Source organism: Rhinolophus sinicus, linkage group LG10, assembly GCF_036562045.2.
Source record: "Rhinolophus sinicus isolate RSC01 linkage group LG10, ASM3656204v1, whole genome shotgun sequence".
Taxonomy (NCBI): domain Eukaryota; kingdom Metazoa; phylum Chordata; class Mammalia; order Chiroptera; family Rhinolophidae; genus Rhinolophus; species Rhinolophus sinicus.
Genome location: NC_133759.1, coordinates 68,121,206 through 68,137,942, shown reverse-complemented (window position 1 = coordinate 68,137,942; position 16,737 = coordinate 68,121,206). Strand labels below are relative to the sequence as shown.

At 39.2% G+C, this 16,737-nt stretch overlaps 1 protein-coding gene across 1 annotated transcript in view; it reads left to right on the top strand.

Moving 5' to 3' along the window:
- Positions 1-16,737, top strand: part of OBSCN (obscurin, cytoskeletal calmodulin and titin-interacting RhoGEF) — a 137,828-nt gene that overhangs the window by 27,222 nt on the left and 93,869 nt on the right. Inside the window, 2 exon segments of the mRNA XM_074314098.1 lie at positions 9,161-9,436; positions 13,022-13,297. Of these exon segments, the coding sequence (XP_074170199.1) occupies positions 9,161-9,436; positions 13,022-13,297 (552 nt within the window).

The window sequence follows — 16,737 nt, the reverse complement described above, 5'->3', positions numbered from 1 at the left end:
AACAAATAGTCGATGATAACTTTCCAAACTTGTGGAAAGAACTGGATCCTCGAATCCAAGAAGCAAATAGAACACCTAATTACCTCAATCCCAACAGACCTTCTCCAAGGCACATTGTATTGAAGCTGTCTAAAATCAACGACAAAGAAAGAATCCTCAAGGCGGCCAGGGAAAAAAAGACGGTAACCTACAAAGGAAAGCCCATTAGGTTATCAAAAGATTTTTCAGCAGAAACTCTATAAGCCAGGAGGGAGTAGAGCCAAATATTCAAACTATTGAAAGAGAGAAATTGTAAGCCAAGAATAATATATCCAGCAAAGATATCCTTTAGATATGAAGGAGGAATAAAGACCTTTCCAGACATACAGAAGCTGAGGGAACTTTCTAATACACGACCTGCACTACAAGAAATACTAAAGGAGGCTATTCGACCACCATCAACAGGGACAATTTGTGGCAAACAAAACTCAAAAAGGGGGAGAGTAAAGCCTGAAACGGAATATGGGAATGGAGAAAGTAAGCGTGCTGAAGAAAATGGAGTACTCTAAATATCAAACTTTCTTTTACATAAACTTAAGGGTAAGCACTCAAAAAAAAATCCAGAACTGAAATGTATACTGTAATAAAAGAAGAAACAAAGGAAAACATCATAGAAAATCACCACACAAAAATAATAGACAACAACAAAAAGGCAAAGAACCAAAGGAGACACAGTCTTACCAGAAAACTAAAGATAGAATGACAGGAAATCCTCACATATCAATAATCACCCTAAATGTAAATGGACTGAACTCACCAATAAAAAGGCACTGAGTAGCAGATTGGATCAAAAAACTAAACCCAACCATATGCTGTCTCTCAGAGACACATCTCAGTTACAAGGACAAGCATAGACTCAAAGTGAAAGGGTGGAAATTGACACTCCAAGCAAATGGTACCCAGAGAAAATCAGGTGTAGCCATAATGATATCAGATGAAACAGACTTCAAGGTGAAAAAGATAACAAGAGACAAAGATGGACATTTCATAATGGTGAAGGGGACTGTACAACTAGAAGACATAACAGTCATCAATATTTAGTCCCCCAATCAGGGAGCACCGAAATATACCAAGCAACTACTAACAAAACTAAAGGGAGAGATTGACCAAAACACAATTATACTAAGGGAGTTAAATGCCTCATTGACAGCTATGGATAGATCATCCAAACAGAAAATAAATAAGGAAATAGCAGCCCTAAATGACACATTAGATGAAATGGACATAATTGACTTATATAGAGCACTTCATCCTAAAACATCAGACTATACATTCTTTTCTAGTGTACATGGAACATTCTCAAGGTGTGGGGACAGAGCCCCAGAAAGTAGTTTACAGGCTCTCGGCCTCACGTGGAAGGGTGCTGGCTTGGGTGGTGAATGGCCGTCGGCTGTGGCCAGTTAGCCAATTGGTCGCTGGTATAACTGCTGCGGCTACGAAGGGTTGCCGAGCAGAGCCGAGCAGAGCCAAAGAGAGCGGAAGAGGAGGGCCAAGGAGAGCGGAAGAGGAGAGCCGAGAGAGAGGAACAGAGTCGAGAGAGTGGAGGATAGTCGTCGGTCGGTCGGCTGGTGGAAAGGCAGACGGCAGGTCACGCGTCTGGTGGGCCCAGCCTCCAGTGAGACCATAGTGGTATGACTCCCCTACCTATGGCTCCATGGGTGTTCCTTTTCGGCCTCACCATATCCTGCGTTCTTGTGTGGGGAGCGGGAGCAGAGACCCCGCAGGCCGCCCCGCCTGAAAGATGGCGCGGCGAGAAGGCCTCCCCGCACGACACAAGGATAGACCATATATTGGGACATAGAATAAGCCTCAGCAAATTTAAGAAGATTGAAATCATACCAAGCATATTCTCTGATCACAAGGCTTTGAAATTGGATATCAACTGCAAAAAGAAAGCAGGAAAAAACACAAGTACATGGAGATTAAACAACATACTTTTAAAGAATAACTGGGTCAAAGAAGAAATTAGAGGAGAGATCAAAAGATACATAGAAACAAATGACAATGAAAATACATCCTACCAAAATGTTTGGGATGCAGCGAAAGCAGTTTTAAGAGGGAAATTTATATCATTACAGGCCTATCTCAAGAAACAAGAAAACTCCCAAATAAATAACCTCATGTTACACCTTAAAGAACTAGAAAAAGAAGAACAAGTGAAACCCAAGGTCAGCAGAAGAAAGGAAATAACAAAAATTAGAGCAGAACTAAGTGAAATAGAAAACAAAAAGACAATAGAAAAAATTAATGTGACAAAGAACTGGTTCTTTGAAAAGATTAACAAAATTGACAAACCCTTGTCTAGACTCACTAAGATAAAAAGAGAGAAGGCACTAATTAACAAAATCAGAAAAGAAAAAGGGGAAGTTATCACGGACACCACAGAAATACAAAGGATCATCCAAGAATACTATGAAGGACTATATGCCACCAAATTCAATAACCTAGAAGAAATGGACAAGTTCTTAGAAACATATAGCCTTCTAACGCTGAACCGTGAAAAACTGGAAAATCTAAACAGACCAATCACCAGTAACGAAATTGAATCAGTCATCCAAAACCTTCCCAAAAGCAAAAGTCCGGGACCAGATGGCTTCACTAGTGAATTCTACCAAACCTTCAAAGAGGATCTAATACAAATCCTGCTCAAACTCTTCCAAAAAAGTGAAGAAGAGACAGTACTCCCTAACTCATTTTATGAGGCCAACATTACCCTGATACCAAAACCTGGTAAGGACAGCACAAAAAGAGAAAACTGCAGACCAATATCTCTGATGAATGCCGATGCAAAAATCCTAAATAAAATTCTAGCAAATCGAATACAACAATGCATTAAAAAGATTATTCATCACGACCAAGTGGGGTTCATCCCCAGGGCACAAGGATGGTTCAACATCCGCAAATCCATCAATGTGATGCATCACATAAACAAAATAAAGGACAAAAATCATATGATTATATCAATTGATGCAGAAAAAGCATTTGACAAGATACAACATCCATTTATGATTAAAACACTTAATAAAATGGGTATAGAAGGAAAATACCTTAACATAATAAAGGCCATATATGACAAGCCCTCTGCTAATCTCATAATTAATGGTGAAAAACTGAAGCCCTTTGCTCTACGTTCAGGAACACGACAGGGCTGTCCCCTATCACCTCTGCTTTTCAACATAGTGTTGGAAGTCCTCGCCAGAGCAATCAGGCAAGAGAAAGAAATAAAAGGCATCCAAATTGGGAATGAAGAAGTTAAATTATCACTCTTTGCAGATGACATGATGCTATATATAGAAAACCCTAAAGACTCCACCAAAAAGCTATTAGAAACAATCAACGAATACAGTAAAGTTGCTGGCTACAAAATCAACGTACAAAAGTCCATTGCATTCCTATATACTAGCAATGAAATCTCAGAAAAAGAAATACAAAAACAATTCCTTTTGCGATTGCAGCAAAAAGAATAAAATACCTAGGAATAAACTTAACCAAGGATGTGAAGGACGTATATGCTGAAAACTATCAGATATTTTTAAAAGAAATTGAAGAAGACACAAAGAAATGGAAAGACATTCCGTGCTCATGGATTGGAAGAATCAACATAGTTAAAATGGCCATATTACCCAAAGCAATATACAGATTCAATGCAATCCCTATCAAAATACCAATGGCATATTTTAAAGAAATAGAACAAAAAATCATCAGATTTGTTTGGAACCACAAAAGACCCCGAATAGCCAAAGCAATCTTAAGAAAATAGAACAAAAATGGAGGTATCACACTTCCTGACTTTGGCTTGTACTACATGGCTACAATAATCAAAACAGCAAGGTATTGGCAGAAAAACAGACATGTAGACCAATGGAATAGAATTGAGAACCCAGAAATAAAACCACATAAATAAGGACAGACAATTTTTGACAAAGAAGCTAAATACATACAATGGAGCAAAGACAGCCTCTTCAATAAATGGTGCTGGGAGAATTGGATAGCCACGTGCAAAAGAATGAAACTGGACTGCTATTTGTCACCATGTACCAAAGTTAATTCAAAATGGATCAAAGACTTAAGCATAAGACCTGACACAATAAACTGCATAGAAGAAAACATAGGTACTAAACTTATGGACCTTGGGTTCAAAGAGCATTTTATGAATTTGACTCCAAAGGCAATGGAAGTAAAAGCTAAAATAAACGAATGGGACTATATGAAACTTAAAAGCTTCTGCACAGCAAAAGAAACCATTGACAAAATAAAGAGGCCACCAACTGAATGGGAGAAGATTTTTGCAAACAGTGCCTCCGATAAGGGGCTAATATCCAGAATATACAAGGAACTCATGCAACTCAACAACAAAAAACAAACAACCCAATTGAAAAATGGGCAGAGGACCTGAAGAGACATTTCTCCAAAGAGGACATACAAATGGCTAATAGACATATGAAAAAATGCTTAACATCACTAATCATCAGAGAAATGCAAATCAAAACCACAATGAGATATCACCTCACACCAGTCAGAATGGCTATCATCAACAAGACAAATATTAACAAGTGTTGGAGAAGCTGTGGAGAAAAAGGAACCCTCATACACTGTTGGTGGGAATGCAGACTGGTGCAGCCATTATGGAAGGCAGTGTGGAGGTTCCTCAAAAAATTACGAATAGAATTGCCATATGACCCAGCAATCCCTCTCCTGGGTATCTACCCAAAAAATCTGAAAACATTTATACATAAAGACACGTGTGCTCCAATGTTCATAGCAGCTTATGTTACGGTGGCCAAGACATGGAAACAACCAAAATGTCCTTGAATAGATGAATGAATAAAGAAGTTGTGGTATATATACACAATGCAATAGTATTCGGTGTTAAGAAAAGATGATATAGGAACATTTGTGACAACATGGATGGATCTTGAGAGTATAATGCTAAGCGAAATAAGTCAGACAGAAAAAGTTGAGAACCATATGACTTCACTCATATGTGGGATATAAAACTGAAAGCAACAAAGGAATAAGACAAAGAAAGAAACAAAAACTCATAGACACAGACAATAGTTTAGTGGTTACCAGAGGGGGAGGGGGGAGGGGGTTGGTAGATGAGGGTAACGGGGATCAAATATATGGTGATGAAAGGAGAACTGACCCTGGGTGGTGAACACACAGTGGGATTTATAGATGATGTAATACAGAATTGTACACCTGAAATCTATGTAATTTTACTAACAATTGTCACCCCAATAAATTTAAAAAATAAATTTAAAAAAATCATAAATGGATGTTCAATTTCGTCAAATGCTTTTTCTGCATCTATTGAGATGATCTTTTGATTTTATTTCTTCATTTTATTTAAGTGGCATATGATATTGGTTGATTTGTGGATATTAAACTCTCCTTACATCCCTAGAATAAATCCCATTTGATCATAGTATAAGATCTTTTTACTGTATTTCTGAATTTGTTTTCCTAATATTTTGTTTAGGATTTTTACATCTGTCTTGATCAGGGATATTGGCCTGTAAGTTTCACTTTTTTGGAATGTCTTTGTCTGGTCTTGGTATCAGGGTAATAGTGGCCTCATCAAATGAGTGTGGAAGCTTTCCCTCCTCTTCAATTTTTTGGATTGACAATCGGTATTAATTCTTTTGGATTTGAGAATAATAGGTATTAATTCTTTCAATGTTTGGTAGAATTTACTTGTGAAGCTATCTAGTTCTGGACATTTGTTTGTTTGGATTTTTTTTTTGGTTTTGATTACTGATTCAATTTCATTACTATTAATCCATCTGTTCAGATTTTCTGTTTCTTCCTAATTCAATCTTGGAAGATTGTATTTTACTAAGACTTTATCCATTTCTTCGAGGTTATCCAATTTTTTGGCATGTAATTGTTTGTAGTATTCTCTGAAAATTCTTTGTATTTATTTGGTGTCGGTTGTCACTACTACTCTTCCATTTCTGATTTTATTTATTTAGGTCTTCTCTCTCTTTTTCTTGATGAGTCTGGCTAAAGGTTTATCAATTTTGTTTATCTTTTCAAAGAATCAGCTCTTAGTTTCATTGGACTTTTCTATTTTATTTTTAAATCTCTGTTTCATTTATTTCTGTTCTGATCTTTATTTTTTTCCTTCCTTTTACTCACTCTGGACTTTGTTTGCTGTTCTAGTTTCTTTAAATGTAAGTTTAGATTGTTTATTTGAGATTTTTCTTTTTCCTTTTTTTTTTTTTTTAAATATTTTATTGGGGAAGGGGAACAGGACTTTATTGGGGAACAATGTTCACTTTCAGGACTTTTCTCCAAGTCAAGTTGTTGGCCTTTCAATCTTAGTTGTGGAGGGTTCTGTTCAGCTTCAAGTTGTTGTTCTTTCAGTTTTAGTTGTGGAGGGCGCAGCTCAGCTCCAGGTCCAGTTGCCGTTGCTAGCTGCAGGGGGCACAGCCCACCGTCCCTTGCGGGAGTCGAACCAGCAACCTTGTGGTTGAGAGGACATACTCCAACCAACTGAGCCATCCGGGAGCTCAACGGCAGCTCAGCTCAAGGTGCCATGTTCAATCTTAGTTGCAGGGGGCAGAGCCCACCATCCCTTGCGGGACTCGAGGAATTGAACTGGCAACCTTGTGGTTGGGAGCCCACTGGCCCATGTGGGAATCGCACCAGCAGCCTTCGGAGTTAGGAGCACGGAGCTCTAACCGCCTGAGCCACCGGGCCGGCCCTTGAGATTTTTCTTGTTTCTGGAGTAGTCCGTGTTGCTATGAATTTCCTCTTAGCACTGCTTTCACTATGTCCCATAGATTTTGGGTTGTTGTGTTTTCATTTTCATTTGTCTCAAGGTATTGTTTGATTCCTTCCCTGATCTCATTGTTAATCCATTCGTTGTTTAGTGTCATGTTATTTAGCCTCCATGTATTTATGTGTTTTTCCCTTTGTATCGTGTTTCCCAGAAAATAAGACCTGGCTGGACCATCAGCTCTAATGTGTCTTTTGGAGCAAAAATTAATATGATCCAGTCTTATATTATAGTATAGTACGTGCTATACTATAATATAATACAGTATAATATAATATAGTGTAATATAATATAATACGTGGTATTATATTACATTATATTATATTATATCCGGTCTTTTGTTATATTAAAATAAGACTGGGTCTTATTTTAATTTTTGCTCCAGAAGATGCATTAGAGCTGATGGTCCAGCTAGGTCTTATTTTTGGAGAAACATGGTAATTGATTTCTAGTTTCATACCATTGTGGTCTGAGAAGACGCTTGATAGATTTCAATCTTCTTAATTTGTTGAGACTTGTTTTGCAGCCTAACACGGTCTGTCCTGAAAAATGTTCCACATGCACTTGTGGAAAATAATGTATATCCTTTTGAGTGGAATGTTCTGTAAGTATCTATTAAATCCGTCTGGTTCAATGTGTCATTAAGGCTGCTGTTTCTGTGTTGATTTTCTGTCCAGACGATCTATCCATTGATATAAGTGGAGTGTTGAAGTCCCCTACTATTACTGTATTACTGTATATATCTTCCTTTATGTCTGTTAATATTTGCTTAATGTATTTATGTGCTTCTACATTAGGTGTGTAGATGTTTACAAGAGTTATATCCAGTTTTGAGATTGATCTCTTTATCATTATGAAATGCTCTTCTTTGTCTCTTGTCACAGTCTTTGTTTTAAAATCTATTTTGCTGACATAAGCATTGCTACCCCAGCTTTCTTTTTGTTTCATTGGCATGAAATATCTTTTTCCTATCTCTTCACAGTCAGTCTTTGTGTGTCGTTTGATCTGAAGTGAGTCTTTTTAGGCACCATATGCACAGATCTTTTTTTGTTTGTTTGTTTTAATTCATTTAGCCACTCTGTGTCTTTTATTGAGCATATTCAGTCTATATACATTTAAATCAACTATTGATAGGTATGTAATTATTGCCCAAATGAAGCTACTTGAATGGTAAATACATTTGTAATGAACACATTAGTGGAGGGAAAAACAGCAAATTAGATGTAGAATTACTGAATTAGAAGATAGACCTGAGAAAATTACTGAAAATGAATCACAGATAGATAAAAAATAAGAGATAATGATAGATTTGGGGAAGAGCAACAACAGACCTTACATATGTCTAAAAGGACTTCTGTAAGCAGTTAGAAACAATGAGAAAGATGAAATAATAAAAGAAATCATGCATAGAATTTTTAGAAATGATAAAATATGTGAATCTTAAAATTCAAGACTCACAGGAAAGAATGGGAAATATAAAGAAAACAAATTCACAAGTGGACACATCATAGTGAACCACAGGAAGTCAAAATCCTAGAGGAGATCTTCAAAACCACCAGAGAGAAAAAACAGTTATTCTTCCTGCCAACACGTCAACCATACGAAGAACACAGAAATTAATGGCATGATCTCCAAAGTATTAAGGGTACATAACCATTGACCTAGAATTCTGTATCCAGCTACACTGTCATTCAAAAGGGACGGTGAAATAAAGACATTTTCAGAAAATAGAGAGAATTCACAAAACCTTGCTGAAAGAATTACCAGTGGATATACATCATAAAAAAAGGAAATTTAGTCTAAAGTAACAGAATGGGTCCTAGAATAATGTAATATAAAGCAAAAAAAAGTAAGTTAGTGAAAAACAACATCTGATTCCAAGGCCAAGTATTTGATTCCACGCATGGTGACTGGTGTGTTAGAAGTTGTAGACTACAAGTAACAATCCTATCTATCAATGCTTACTGTGACTTGAGTAGCACCTGTTCTTGGTGTCATTACATAATAAATTCTTCCTGAAAATACCTATGCTTTTATGTGCAGGCTACAAATTATGCCTCCCTTTGTAAAGGTAATTGTAAGATCACAGCTGGAAAATAGTTGCCAGAGTCTCAGTTGTAAGATATACCAACATGAAAGTTATTGAACTGTGAGGCTCCAGATTCTGAGAACTAATTGGTTCCCTGCCTTATGCATCTTCTAAATGTGAAGTAGTCTGTGTTGGGAAACCAAGGCTTCTGGCTGGGGCATGATAGTCTTGAGAGCCAGAAAGTGGGCCCTCATTCAGTTCTACAAATTTGATTTTCTCTGACCCTCTATGTCCCTGCCTGTCCCCAGAGCCTGCAGCCATGTTTGCCAAGGAACAGCCATTACGCAGGGAGGTGCAGATTGCAGCAGCCGCCAGTGCCACACTGAGCTGCGAGGTGTCCCAGGCCCAGACGGAGGTGACGTGGTACAAGGATGGCAAGAAGCTGAGTGGGAGCTCAAAAGTGCGCGTGGAGGCCAAGGGCTGTACCCGGCATCTGGTGCTGCAGCAGGCGGGGAAGGCGGACAGCGGGGAGTACAGCTGTGAGGCCGGGGGCCAGAGGGTCTCCTTCCTCCTGGATGTCACAGGTAGGTTTCTTGAGGTCTTTCTTATGTTCCTTAGGTTAATTATTAGGGCAAGGAGGTGTGTAGGGGTGCCACCTAATGGCCCGTTTTCTCACAAAGCTTTCCATATAGCACGTATTAATTACATGCTGAGGGCTGGATTTATTAAGTACCTCTCGTCTTTTTTACTTGTGTAAACTTCACAACAGCCTTGTGAGAAGGAGTTTTGATGATTCACATTTTAAGATAAGGCACAAGGAAATTACATAACTTGCCAAAGTTCACACAGACAGAGAACTGCAGAGCCAAGATTTGGTCCCAGTATTCTGGGATTATTTATTTGTTTTCTGCCTGAAGAACTGTGCCATCAGCATTTATTTTAGCAGGTCTTCTGGTGTTTTAATATTTTTGCTTGTATGAAAACATACTTGTTTTGCCTTAAATTCTGAGGGCTGTTTTCTCTGGGTATCAAATTCCAGTTTAGCAACTCTCTCTCCTCTCTCTCATGTATATGTGTGTACACACACACACACACACACACACACACACAAGTTTTAAAGACTCCATTCTATTGTCTTCTTTCCGTATTTTCTTTTGAAACATCATCTTTGAGATCTATTCTGTTCTTTCAAGAGTCATGTTTGTTGTTATTTTTCCTGTTGCTTTGGTTTTGACCTTGAGCAGGTGTGGTTTTCTTTGTACTTGTACTAGTTGGGGTGGCAGAGTATCTTGAGTCTCTGGGTTTATGTCTTTCATCAGCTGTAGAATATGGCTTTCACATATCTTACATGCATCTCTCTTTTTCTTTCCCTCTTAATTCTTTTTCTCTGCTTTATCACAGGTAGTTTCTTTGAACCCATCTTCTAATTCACTAACTTTCTGTTCTGCTATATCTAATCTGTTGTCAAATACCCAGTAAAGTATGTTTACTTTCAACTATTGTATTTTCAAATTCTGAAATTTCCATTTGATTAATTTCTTATAGATTCTAGACTCCATAGTAAAATTTTCATATTTGATCTATTTCCTTTCTTTCATATTTTAAAAATATTAATCATGGCCATATCATAGTCTGATAATCGTTATAACTGATCATCTGATATTGCCTTTTTTATTTATTTTCTATTTGCTCCTCTCCTTGGCATATCAGCTAAATTTTGAATGACTGTTACACATTGTGTGAGAAAATGTGTTAATATGGATGCTGTTAATCTTATTCCAGAAAGAGGATCACTCTTTCCTTTGCTAGGCAGGGAAAGGACTGTCGGAGCCTGCCGACGATACGAACGGTTCCTGAAGTGGGGAGTGAGGATTGAGAAAAAAATAGACAAGAGACAAAGATGGGATCGGGAGGGCGAGCAGTTCTAATTAGACTGCAGCGCCTACTTTATTTTTCAGCTTTCTTTTATACACACAGAAACAAGAAGGTTACATAAAGCAGCTGAGGCAGCAAGTACAGATTAGTTATGTTTTTCCAAAGTTTGGCCCTGACTGTCTTTAGACCTTTTGATATTTTCCCATTCCCAGGGCAGCAGGTGTCTGTTTGTTCTTTATGCTTATCGGAGTTCCCCTTAACGATCCTCCCAAACTCTGCTTGAAGTTACATTTTCTTAACCCTTAATGCTCCAGCTCCCTACAAAGGACGACTAAGTCTCTTTAGTACCGTGCTTACTCAAGGCTACATTTCAGTTTTGATCAGGGTCATCTATGTCTGGTTTGCCCCCAATCCTGGGCATTGTCCTCAAGGGTTCCTGCAAAGACTCAGGGTGTGGATAGGGGTCCCTCGCCCCCAGACACTCAACTCTGATATTTGTCTCCCTGATAATGCATGATGCTAAAAGTCCACTCTACTTTTTAGAAGTTTCCTGCTTGGCTTCTTAGTCTCCTGCCCCATGCAGCTTTGACACTCATCAAATGTCTTGAGGGGAATATGGCTGAGTGTGGGGCTCAATTCTACATGGTCCCTTTTCCCTGGAGACTTGGCTGCTCAATCTCTAATTTCATCACTCTGTCCATCCTGGATGTCCACAGCATGACTGGTTTCCCTGTGTCTTAGTTGCAGCCCTATAGCTGGATTTTCATTGCCACTCCATACCCAAAAGCAGAAGTGCCATGAGGGAAAAGCAGGTGCTGCATGTGGCCCCATCTCTGAGCAGTTCCCTTGTACCTTCCTTGCTCACTTCATAGCTATCCCTGCAGGAGAGCCCTGACCCTAACTCTCACCTCCGTTAGAATGTCTCTTCTGGGTTTTAATCAGTGCTGCCTCCCTTTTATCATTTAGCAGGCCACCTCAGTGTCACTCCTTAGTAAAGTCTATTCTGACCTTCAAATATAAGTCACCAATCAGGCCCTTCTCTATAGCATGTCATCTGTTTTATTTCATCACAACACTCAGCATAGCATTATGTCATTATTGCCATGATTTATGTTCACTTGTCTGTCTCTCTCTCTCCGTGATAAGGCAAGCTCTGTGAGAACAGAGACTGTACTGCTCACCGTAGCGCCCCAGCCACCACCATAATGCCTGCACACTGTGGGCCTTCCATTGACTTTAGTTGAGTCAATGATTGATTGAATGAATGAATGAATGAATCTACATCATGGAACCTATGTAGTCATTTGAGTTTAATGGAACATATACAACTTTACAAAATTGATGATAGCAGGTGTTGGTAAGAATGTGGAGAACCAGAACTTGCACACTGCTGGTGGGAGTGTGAATTGGTACAACCATTTTGGAAAACTATTTGGAAATATCTATTAAAGCCCAATGCAGACCTACCTATGTCCCTACCCACATGACCCCAAAGATATACACAAGACTATTCATAGCAGCTTTATTTATCATATCCCCAAATTGGAAACAACCCAAATGAACCACATGAGGAAAAGGAAAAATAAATGGTGGTGTCATTCAACAGAATCCTGTACATCTGTACAGAACAACAGATCCCTGCTCCGTATAACAACATGGTCGATCTGACAGACATTATCCTGAGTGGAAGAATACATAATATGATTCATTCATGTGAGACAAAAGAACAGGCCAAAGTAATTGTTGGTGACAGAAGTCAGGATGATGGTTACCTTTGGAAGGGTGTCATCAGTGAATGGGGAGCTAGAAATGTTCTGTTTGTCGCTATGTCTGGGGACATGGGGATAGGTGCCTATATTTCATTAAGCTGTACAAGTAGATTAGCGCAATTTACATGTGAATTGTACCTAGAAAAATGTAGATTCATTTGTGGAGGACATGCCATGTGCCAAGCTCTGGGGATATAAGAGTGACCAACCCCACCTGCCCACCAGAGCTGACTATCACATGGGAAAGACAATGAAGTGGCAGTGACAGGTGCCAGAATAACCTCGGCCACCTTCCTCCACTTATAGGATGTTCTTGGTCAGAATAACCTGCAAACACACATTTGTGGTTCCATGACAGGAGACATACGTTTGTAAACACAACTCTAACACCACAGCGGCACTAATGCCCCACGAGGCACGTGGCTCCAAGGAGAAAATGTACTGAACTCTAAAGCTTTGGTGCCTATTACACAGTCTGATACCAGCTTTGTGTCTCTGACCCTGTGCGTCCCTGCCTGTCCCCAGAGCCCACGGTGGTGTTTGCCAAGGAGCAGCAGGCACGCAGTGAGGTGCAGGCCGAGGCGGGGGCCAGCGCCATGCTGAGCTGTGAGGTGGCCCAGGCCCAGACGGAGGTGACGTGGTACAAGGATGGCAAGAAGCTGAGTGGGAGCTCGAAAGTGCGCATGGAGGCCAAGGGCTGCGCCCGGCGTCTGGTGCTGCAGCAGGCGGGGAAGGCGGACAGCGGGGAGTACAGCTGCGAGGCCGGGGGCCAGAGGGTCTCCTTCTGCCTGGACGTCGCAGGTCAGTTCTTTGGTGTGTCTTATTAGCGTTTATGGAAGGGAGGACAGACCCTGCTGCTCTTTTTATTAGAATTCATCCCTTGACATCTCCCATTCACCTACCACTCATTTTCACAGCAAAGTTTGGGAGCATGGAGGGAGGTTTGTCTGCAGCAGGGAGAGAGGCTGTTCTTGTATACCATGAGTTCTGTTTCCATGTAATGAAGCTTAGTCTCATTTTCCCAGCACCTGCTCAGAACCCACTGATAGTCCTTGGTATCTAGCACCCTGGATCTACTTGATGCATAGTGCTGAGGGAGACCAGATGTCTCTCCCCTGGGTAGTGCTGGTAGATCACAGTATGTCCTCACCCAGCACAAAGGAGGGTTCCTGCTAGTGAGAGATGTTTAAATCATTCAACCAGGATAAAGGGAACCTTTGGCCAATTATGTAATTCCAATTATACTTGGAATTATCTCAAGACCGTGCTTTAGGTTATTAAATGTTAGGATATCACAGATCAGTTCTTGGGGGTCCTAATTTAGTCTTGTTTGGTGATGATGAATCAATTGTATTATATTTCTATAGACCCTGGTGCTTTCTCATTAGACTTCATGCCCGTTGCTGGGCCAAGTGAGACTGCATGGGAGGGGTGTGTGGAAGGGTGAGAGGGTGTTCCTGTACACCTCAGTCATGTTTCCGTATAGTGGGGCACAACTGTGCACGCCGAGTGCCTTCTCCGAACCCGTGCTGTGGTCCTGGTGTCCGGGACTGTGGCTGTGTTGGGTGCTTCAGTTCTCAAGTAGACTAGACGTCTCAAATGTGGGTTATGGAACTGCTTTTTTAAAAATTTATTTTTCAATTATAGTTGAATCGCTTCTTGGCCTTTTGGCTAAGATCAAGTGTAATTATAGTTGATATAAAGTGTATTAGTTTCAGGTGTAAGACATAGTGATTAGACATTTATATAATTTATGAAGTGATTTCCCCCAGTAAGTCTAGTACCCATCTGACATTATACGTAGTTATTATAATATTATGGCCTATAATCCCTATGCCATACTTTACATTCTCATGACTGTTTTTTTTTTAATTAAAGTTTATTGCAGTGACAATTGTTAGTAAAGTTACATAGATTTCAGGTGTACAATTCTGTATTACATCATCTATAAATCCCATTGTGTGTTCACCACCCAGAGTCAGTTCTCCTTCCATCACCATATAGTTGATCCCTCTTTCCCTCATCTACCAGCCACCTGTCCCCCTTACCCTCTGGTAACCACTAAACTCTTGTCTGTGTCCATGAGTTTTTGTTTCTCATTTGTTTGTCTTGTTCTTTTGTTGTTTTTATATGCCACATATGAAATCATATGTTTCTCTGCTTTTTCTGTCTGACTTATTTCGCTTAGCATTATATTCTCAAGATCCATCCATGTTGTCACAAATTCTCCTATTTCATCTTTCCTTACCGCTGAATAGTATTCCATTGTGTATATATACCACAACTTCTTTATCCATTCATCTATCGAAGGACATTTTGGTTGTTTCCATGTCTTGGCCACTGTAAATAAAGCTGCAATGAACATTAGAGCACACGTGTCTTTATGGATAAATGTTTTCAGATTTTTTGGGTAGATACCTAGGAGTGGGATTGCTGGGTCGTAAGGTAATTCTATTTGTAATTTTTTGAGGAACCTCCACACTGCCTTCCATAACGGCTGCACCAGTCTGCATTCCCACCAACAGTGTATGAGGGTTCCTTTTTCTCCACAGCCTCTCCAACACTTGTTACTATTTGTCTTGTTGATGATAGCCATTCTAATTGGGGTGAGGTGATATCTCATTGTGGTTTTGATTTGCATTTCTCTGATGATTAGTGATGTTGAGCATTTTTTCATGTCTATTTGCCATTTGTATGTCCTCTTTGGAGAAATGTCTCTTCAGGTCCTCTGCCCATTTTTCAATTGGGTTGTTTGTTTTTTTGTTGTTGAGTTGCATGAGTTCCTTGTATATTTTGGATATTAGCCCCCTGTTGGAGGCACTGTTTGCAAAAATCTCCCATTCACTTGGTTGCCTCTTTATTTTGTCGATGGTTTCTTTTGCTGTGCAGAAGCTTTTAAGTTTGATATAGTCCCATTCATTTATTTTAGCTTTTACTTCCCTTGCCTTTGGAGTCAAATTCATAAAATGTTCTTTGAACCCAAGGTCTGTAAGTTTAGTACCTATGTTTTTTTCTATGCAGTTTATTGTTTCAGGTCTTATGCTTAAGTCTTTGATCCATTTTGAATTAATTTTGGTACATGGTGACAGATAGCAGTCCAGTTTCATTCTTTTGCACGTGGCTTTCCAATTCTCCCAGCACCATTTATTGAAGAGGCTGTCTTTTCTCCATTGCATGTTTTTTGCTTCTTTGTCAAAAATTATCTGTCCATATTTATGGGGGTTTATTTCTGGGTTCTCAATTCTATTCCATTGGTCTATGTGTCTGTTTTTCTGCCAATACCATGCTGTTTTGATTATTGTAGCCCTGTAGTACAAGCTAAAGTCAGGGAGTGTGATACCTCCAGTATTGTTCTTTTTTCTTAAGATTGCTTTGGCTATTCGGGGTCTTTTGTGGTTCCAAACAAATCTGATGATTTTTTGTTCTATTTCTTTAAAAAATGCCATTGGGATTTTGATGGGGATTGCATTAAATCTGTATATTGCTTTGGGTAATATGGCCATTTTAACTATGTTGATTCTTCCAATCCATGAGCACGGAATGTTTTTCCATTTCTTTGTGTCTTCTTCAATTTCTTTTAAAAATGTCTTATAGTTTTCAGCATATAGGTCCTTCACATCCTTGGTTAAGTTTATTCCTAGGTATTTTATTCTTTTTGCTGCAATTGCAGAAGGAATTTATTTTTATTTCTGTTTCTGAGATTTCATTGCTAGTATATAGGAATGCAATGGACTTTTGTACGTTGATTTTGTAGCTGGCCACATTACTGTATTCGTTGATTGTTTCTAATAGCTTTTTGGTGGACCTTTACGGTTTTCTATATACAGCATCATGTCATGTGCAAAGAGTGATAATTTAACTTCTTCATTCCCAATTTGGATGCCTTTTATTTCTTTCTCTTGCCTGATTGCTCTGGCAAGGATTTCTCACACTATGTTGAAAAGCAGAGGTTATAGGGAACAGCCCTGTCGTGTTCCTGAATGTAGAGCAAAGGGTTGCAGTTTTTCACCATTAAATATAAGATTAGCTGAGAGCTTGTCATATATGGCCTTTATTATTTTAAGGTATTTTCCTTCTGTACCTATTTTATTAAGTGTTTTAATCATAAACGGATGTTGTATCTTGTCAAATTCTTTTTCTGCATCAATTGATATAATCATATGATTTTTGTCCTTTATTTTGTTTATGTGATGTATCACATTGATGGATTTGCAGATGTTGAACCATCCTTGTGCCTCAGG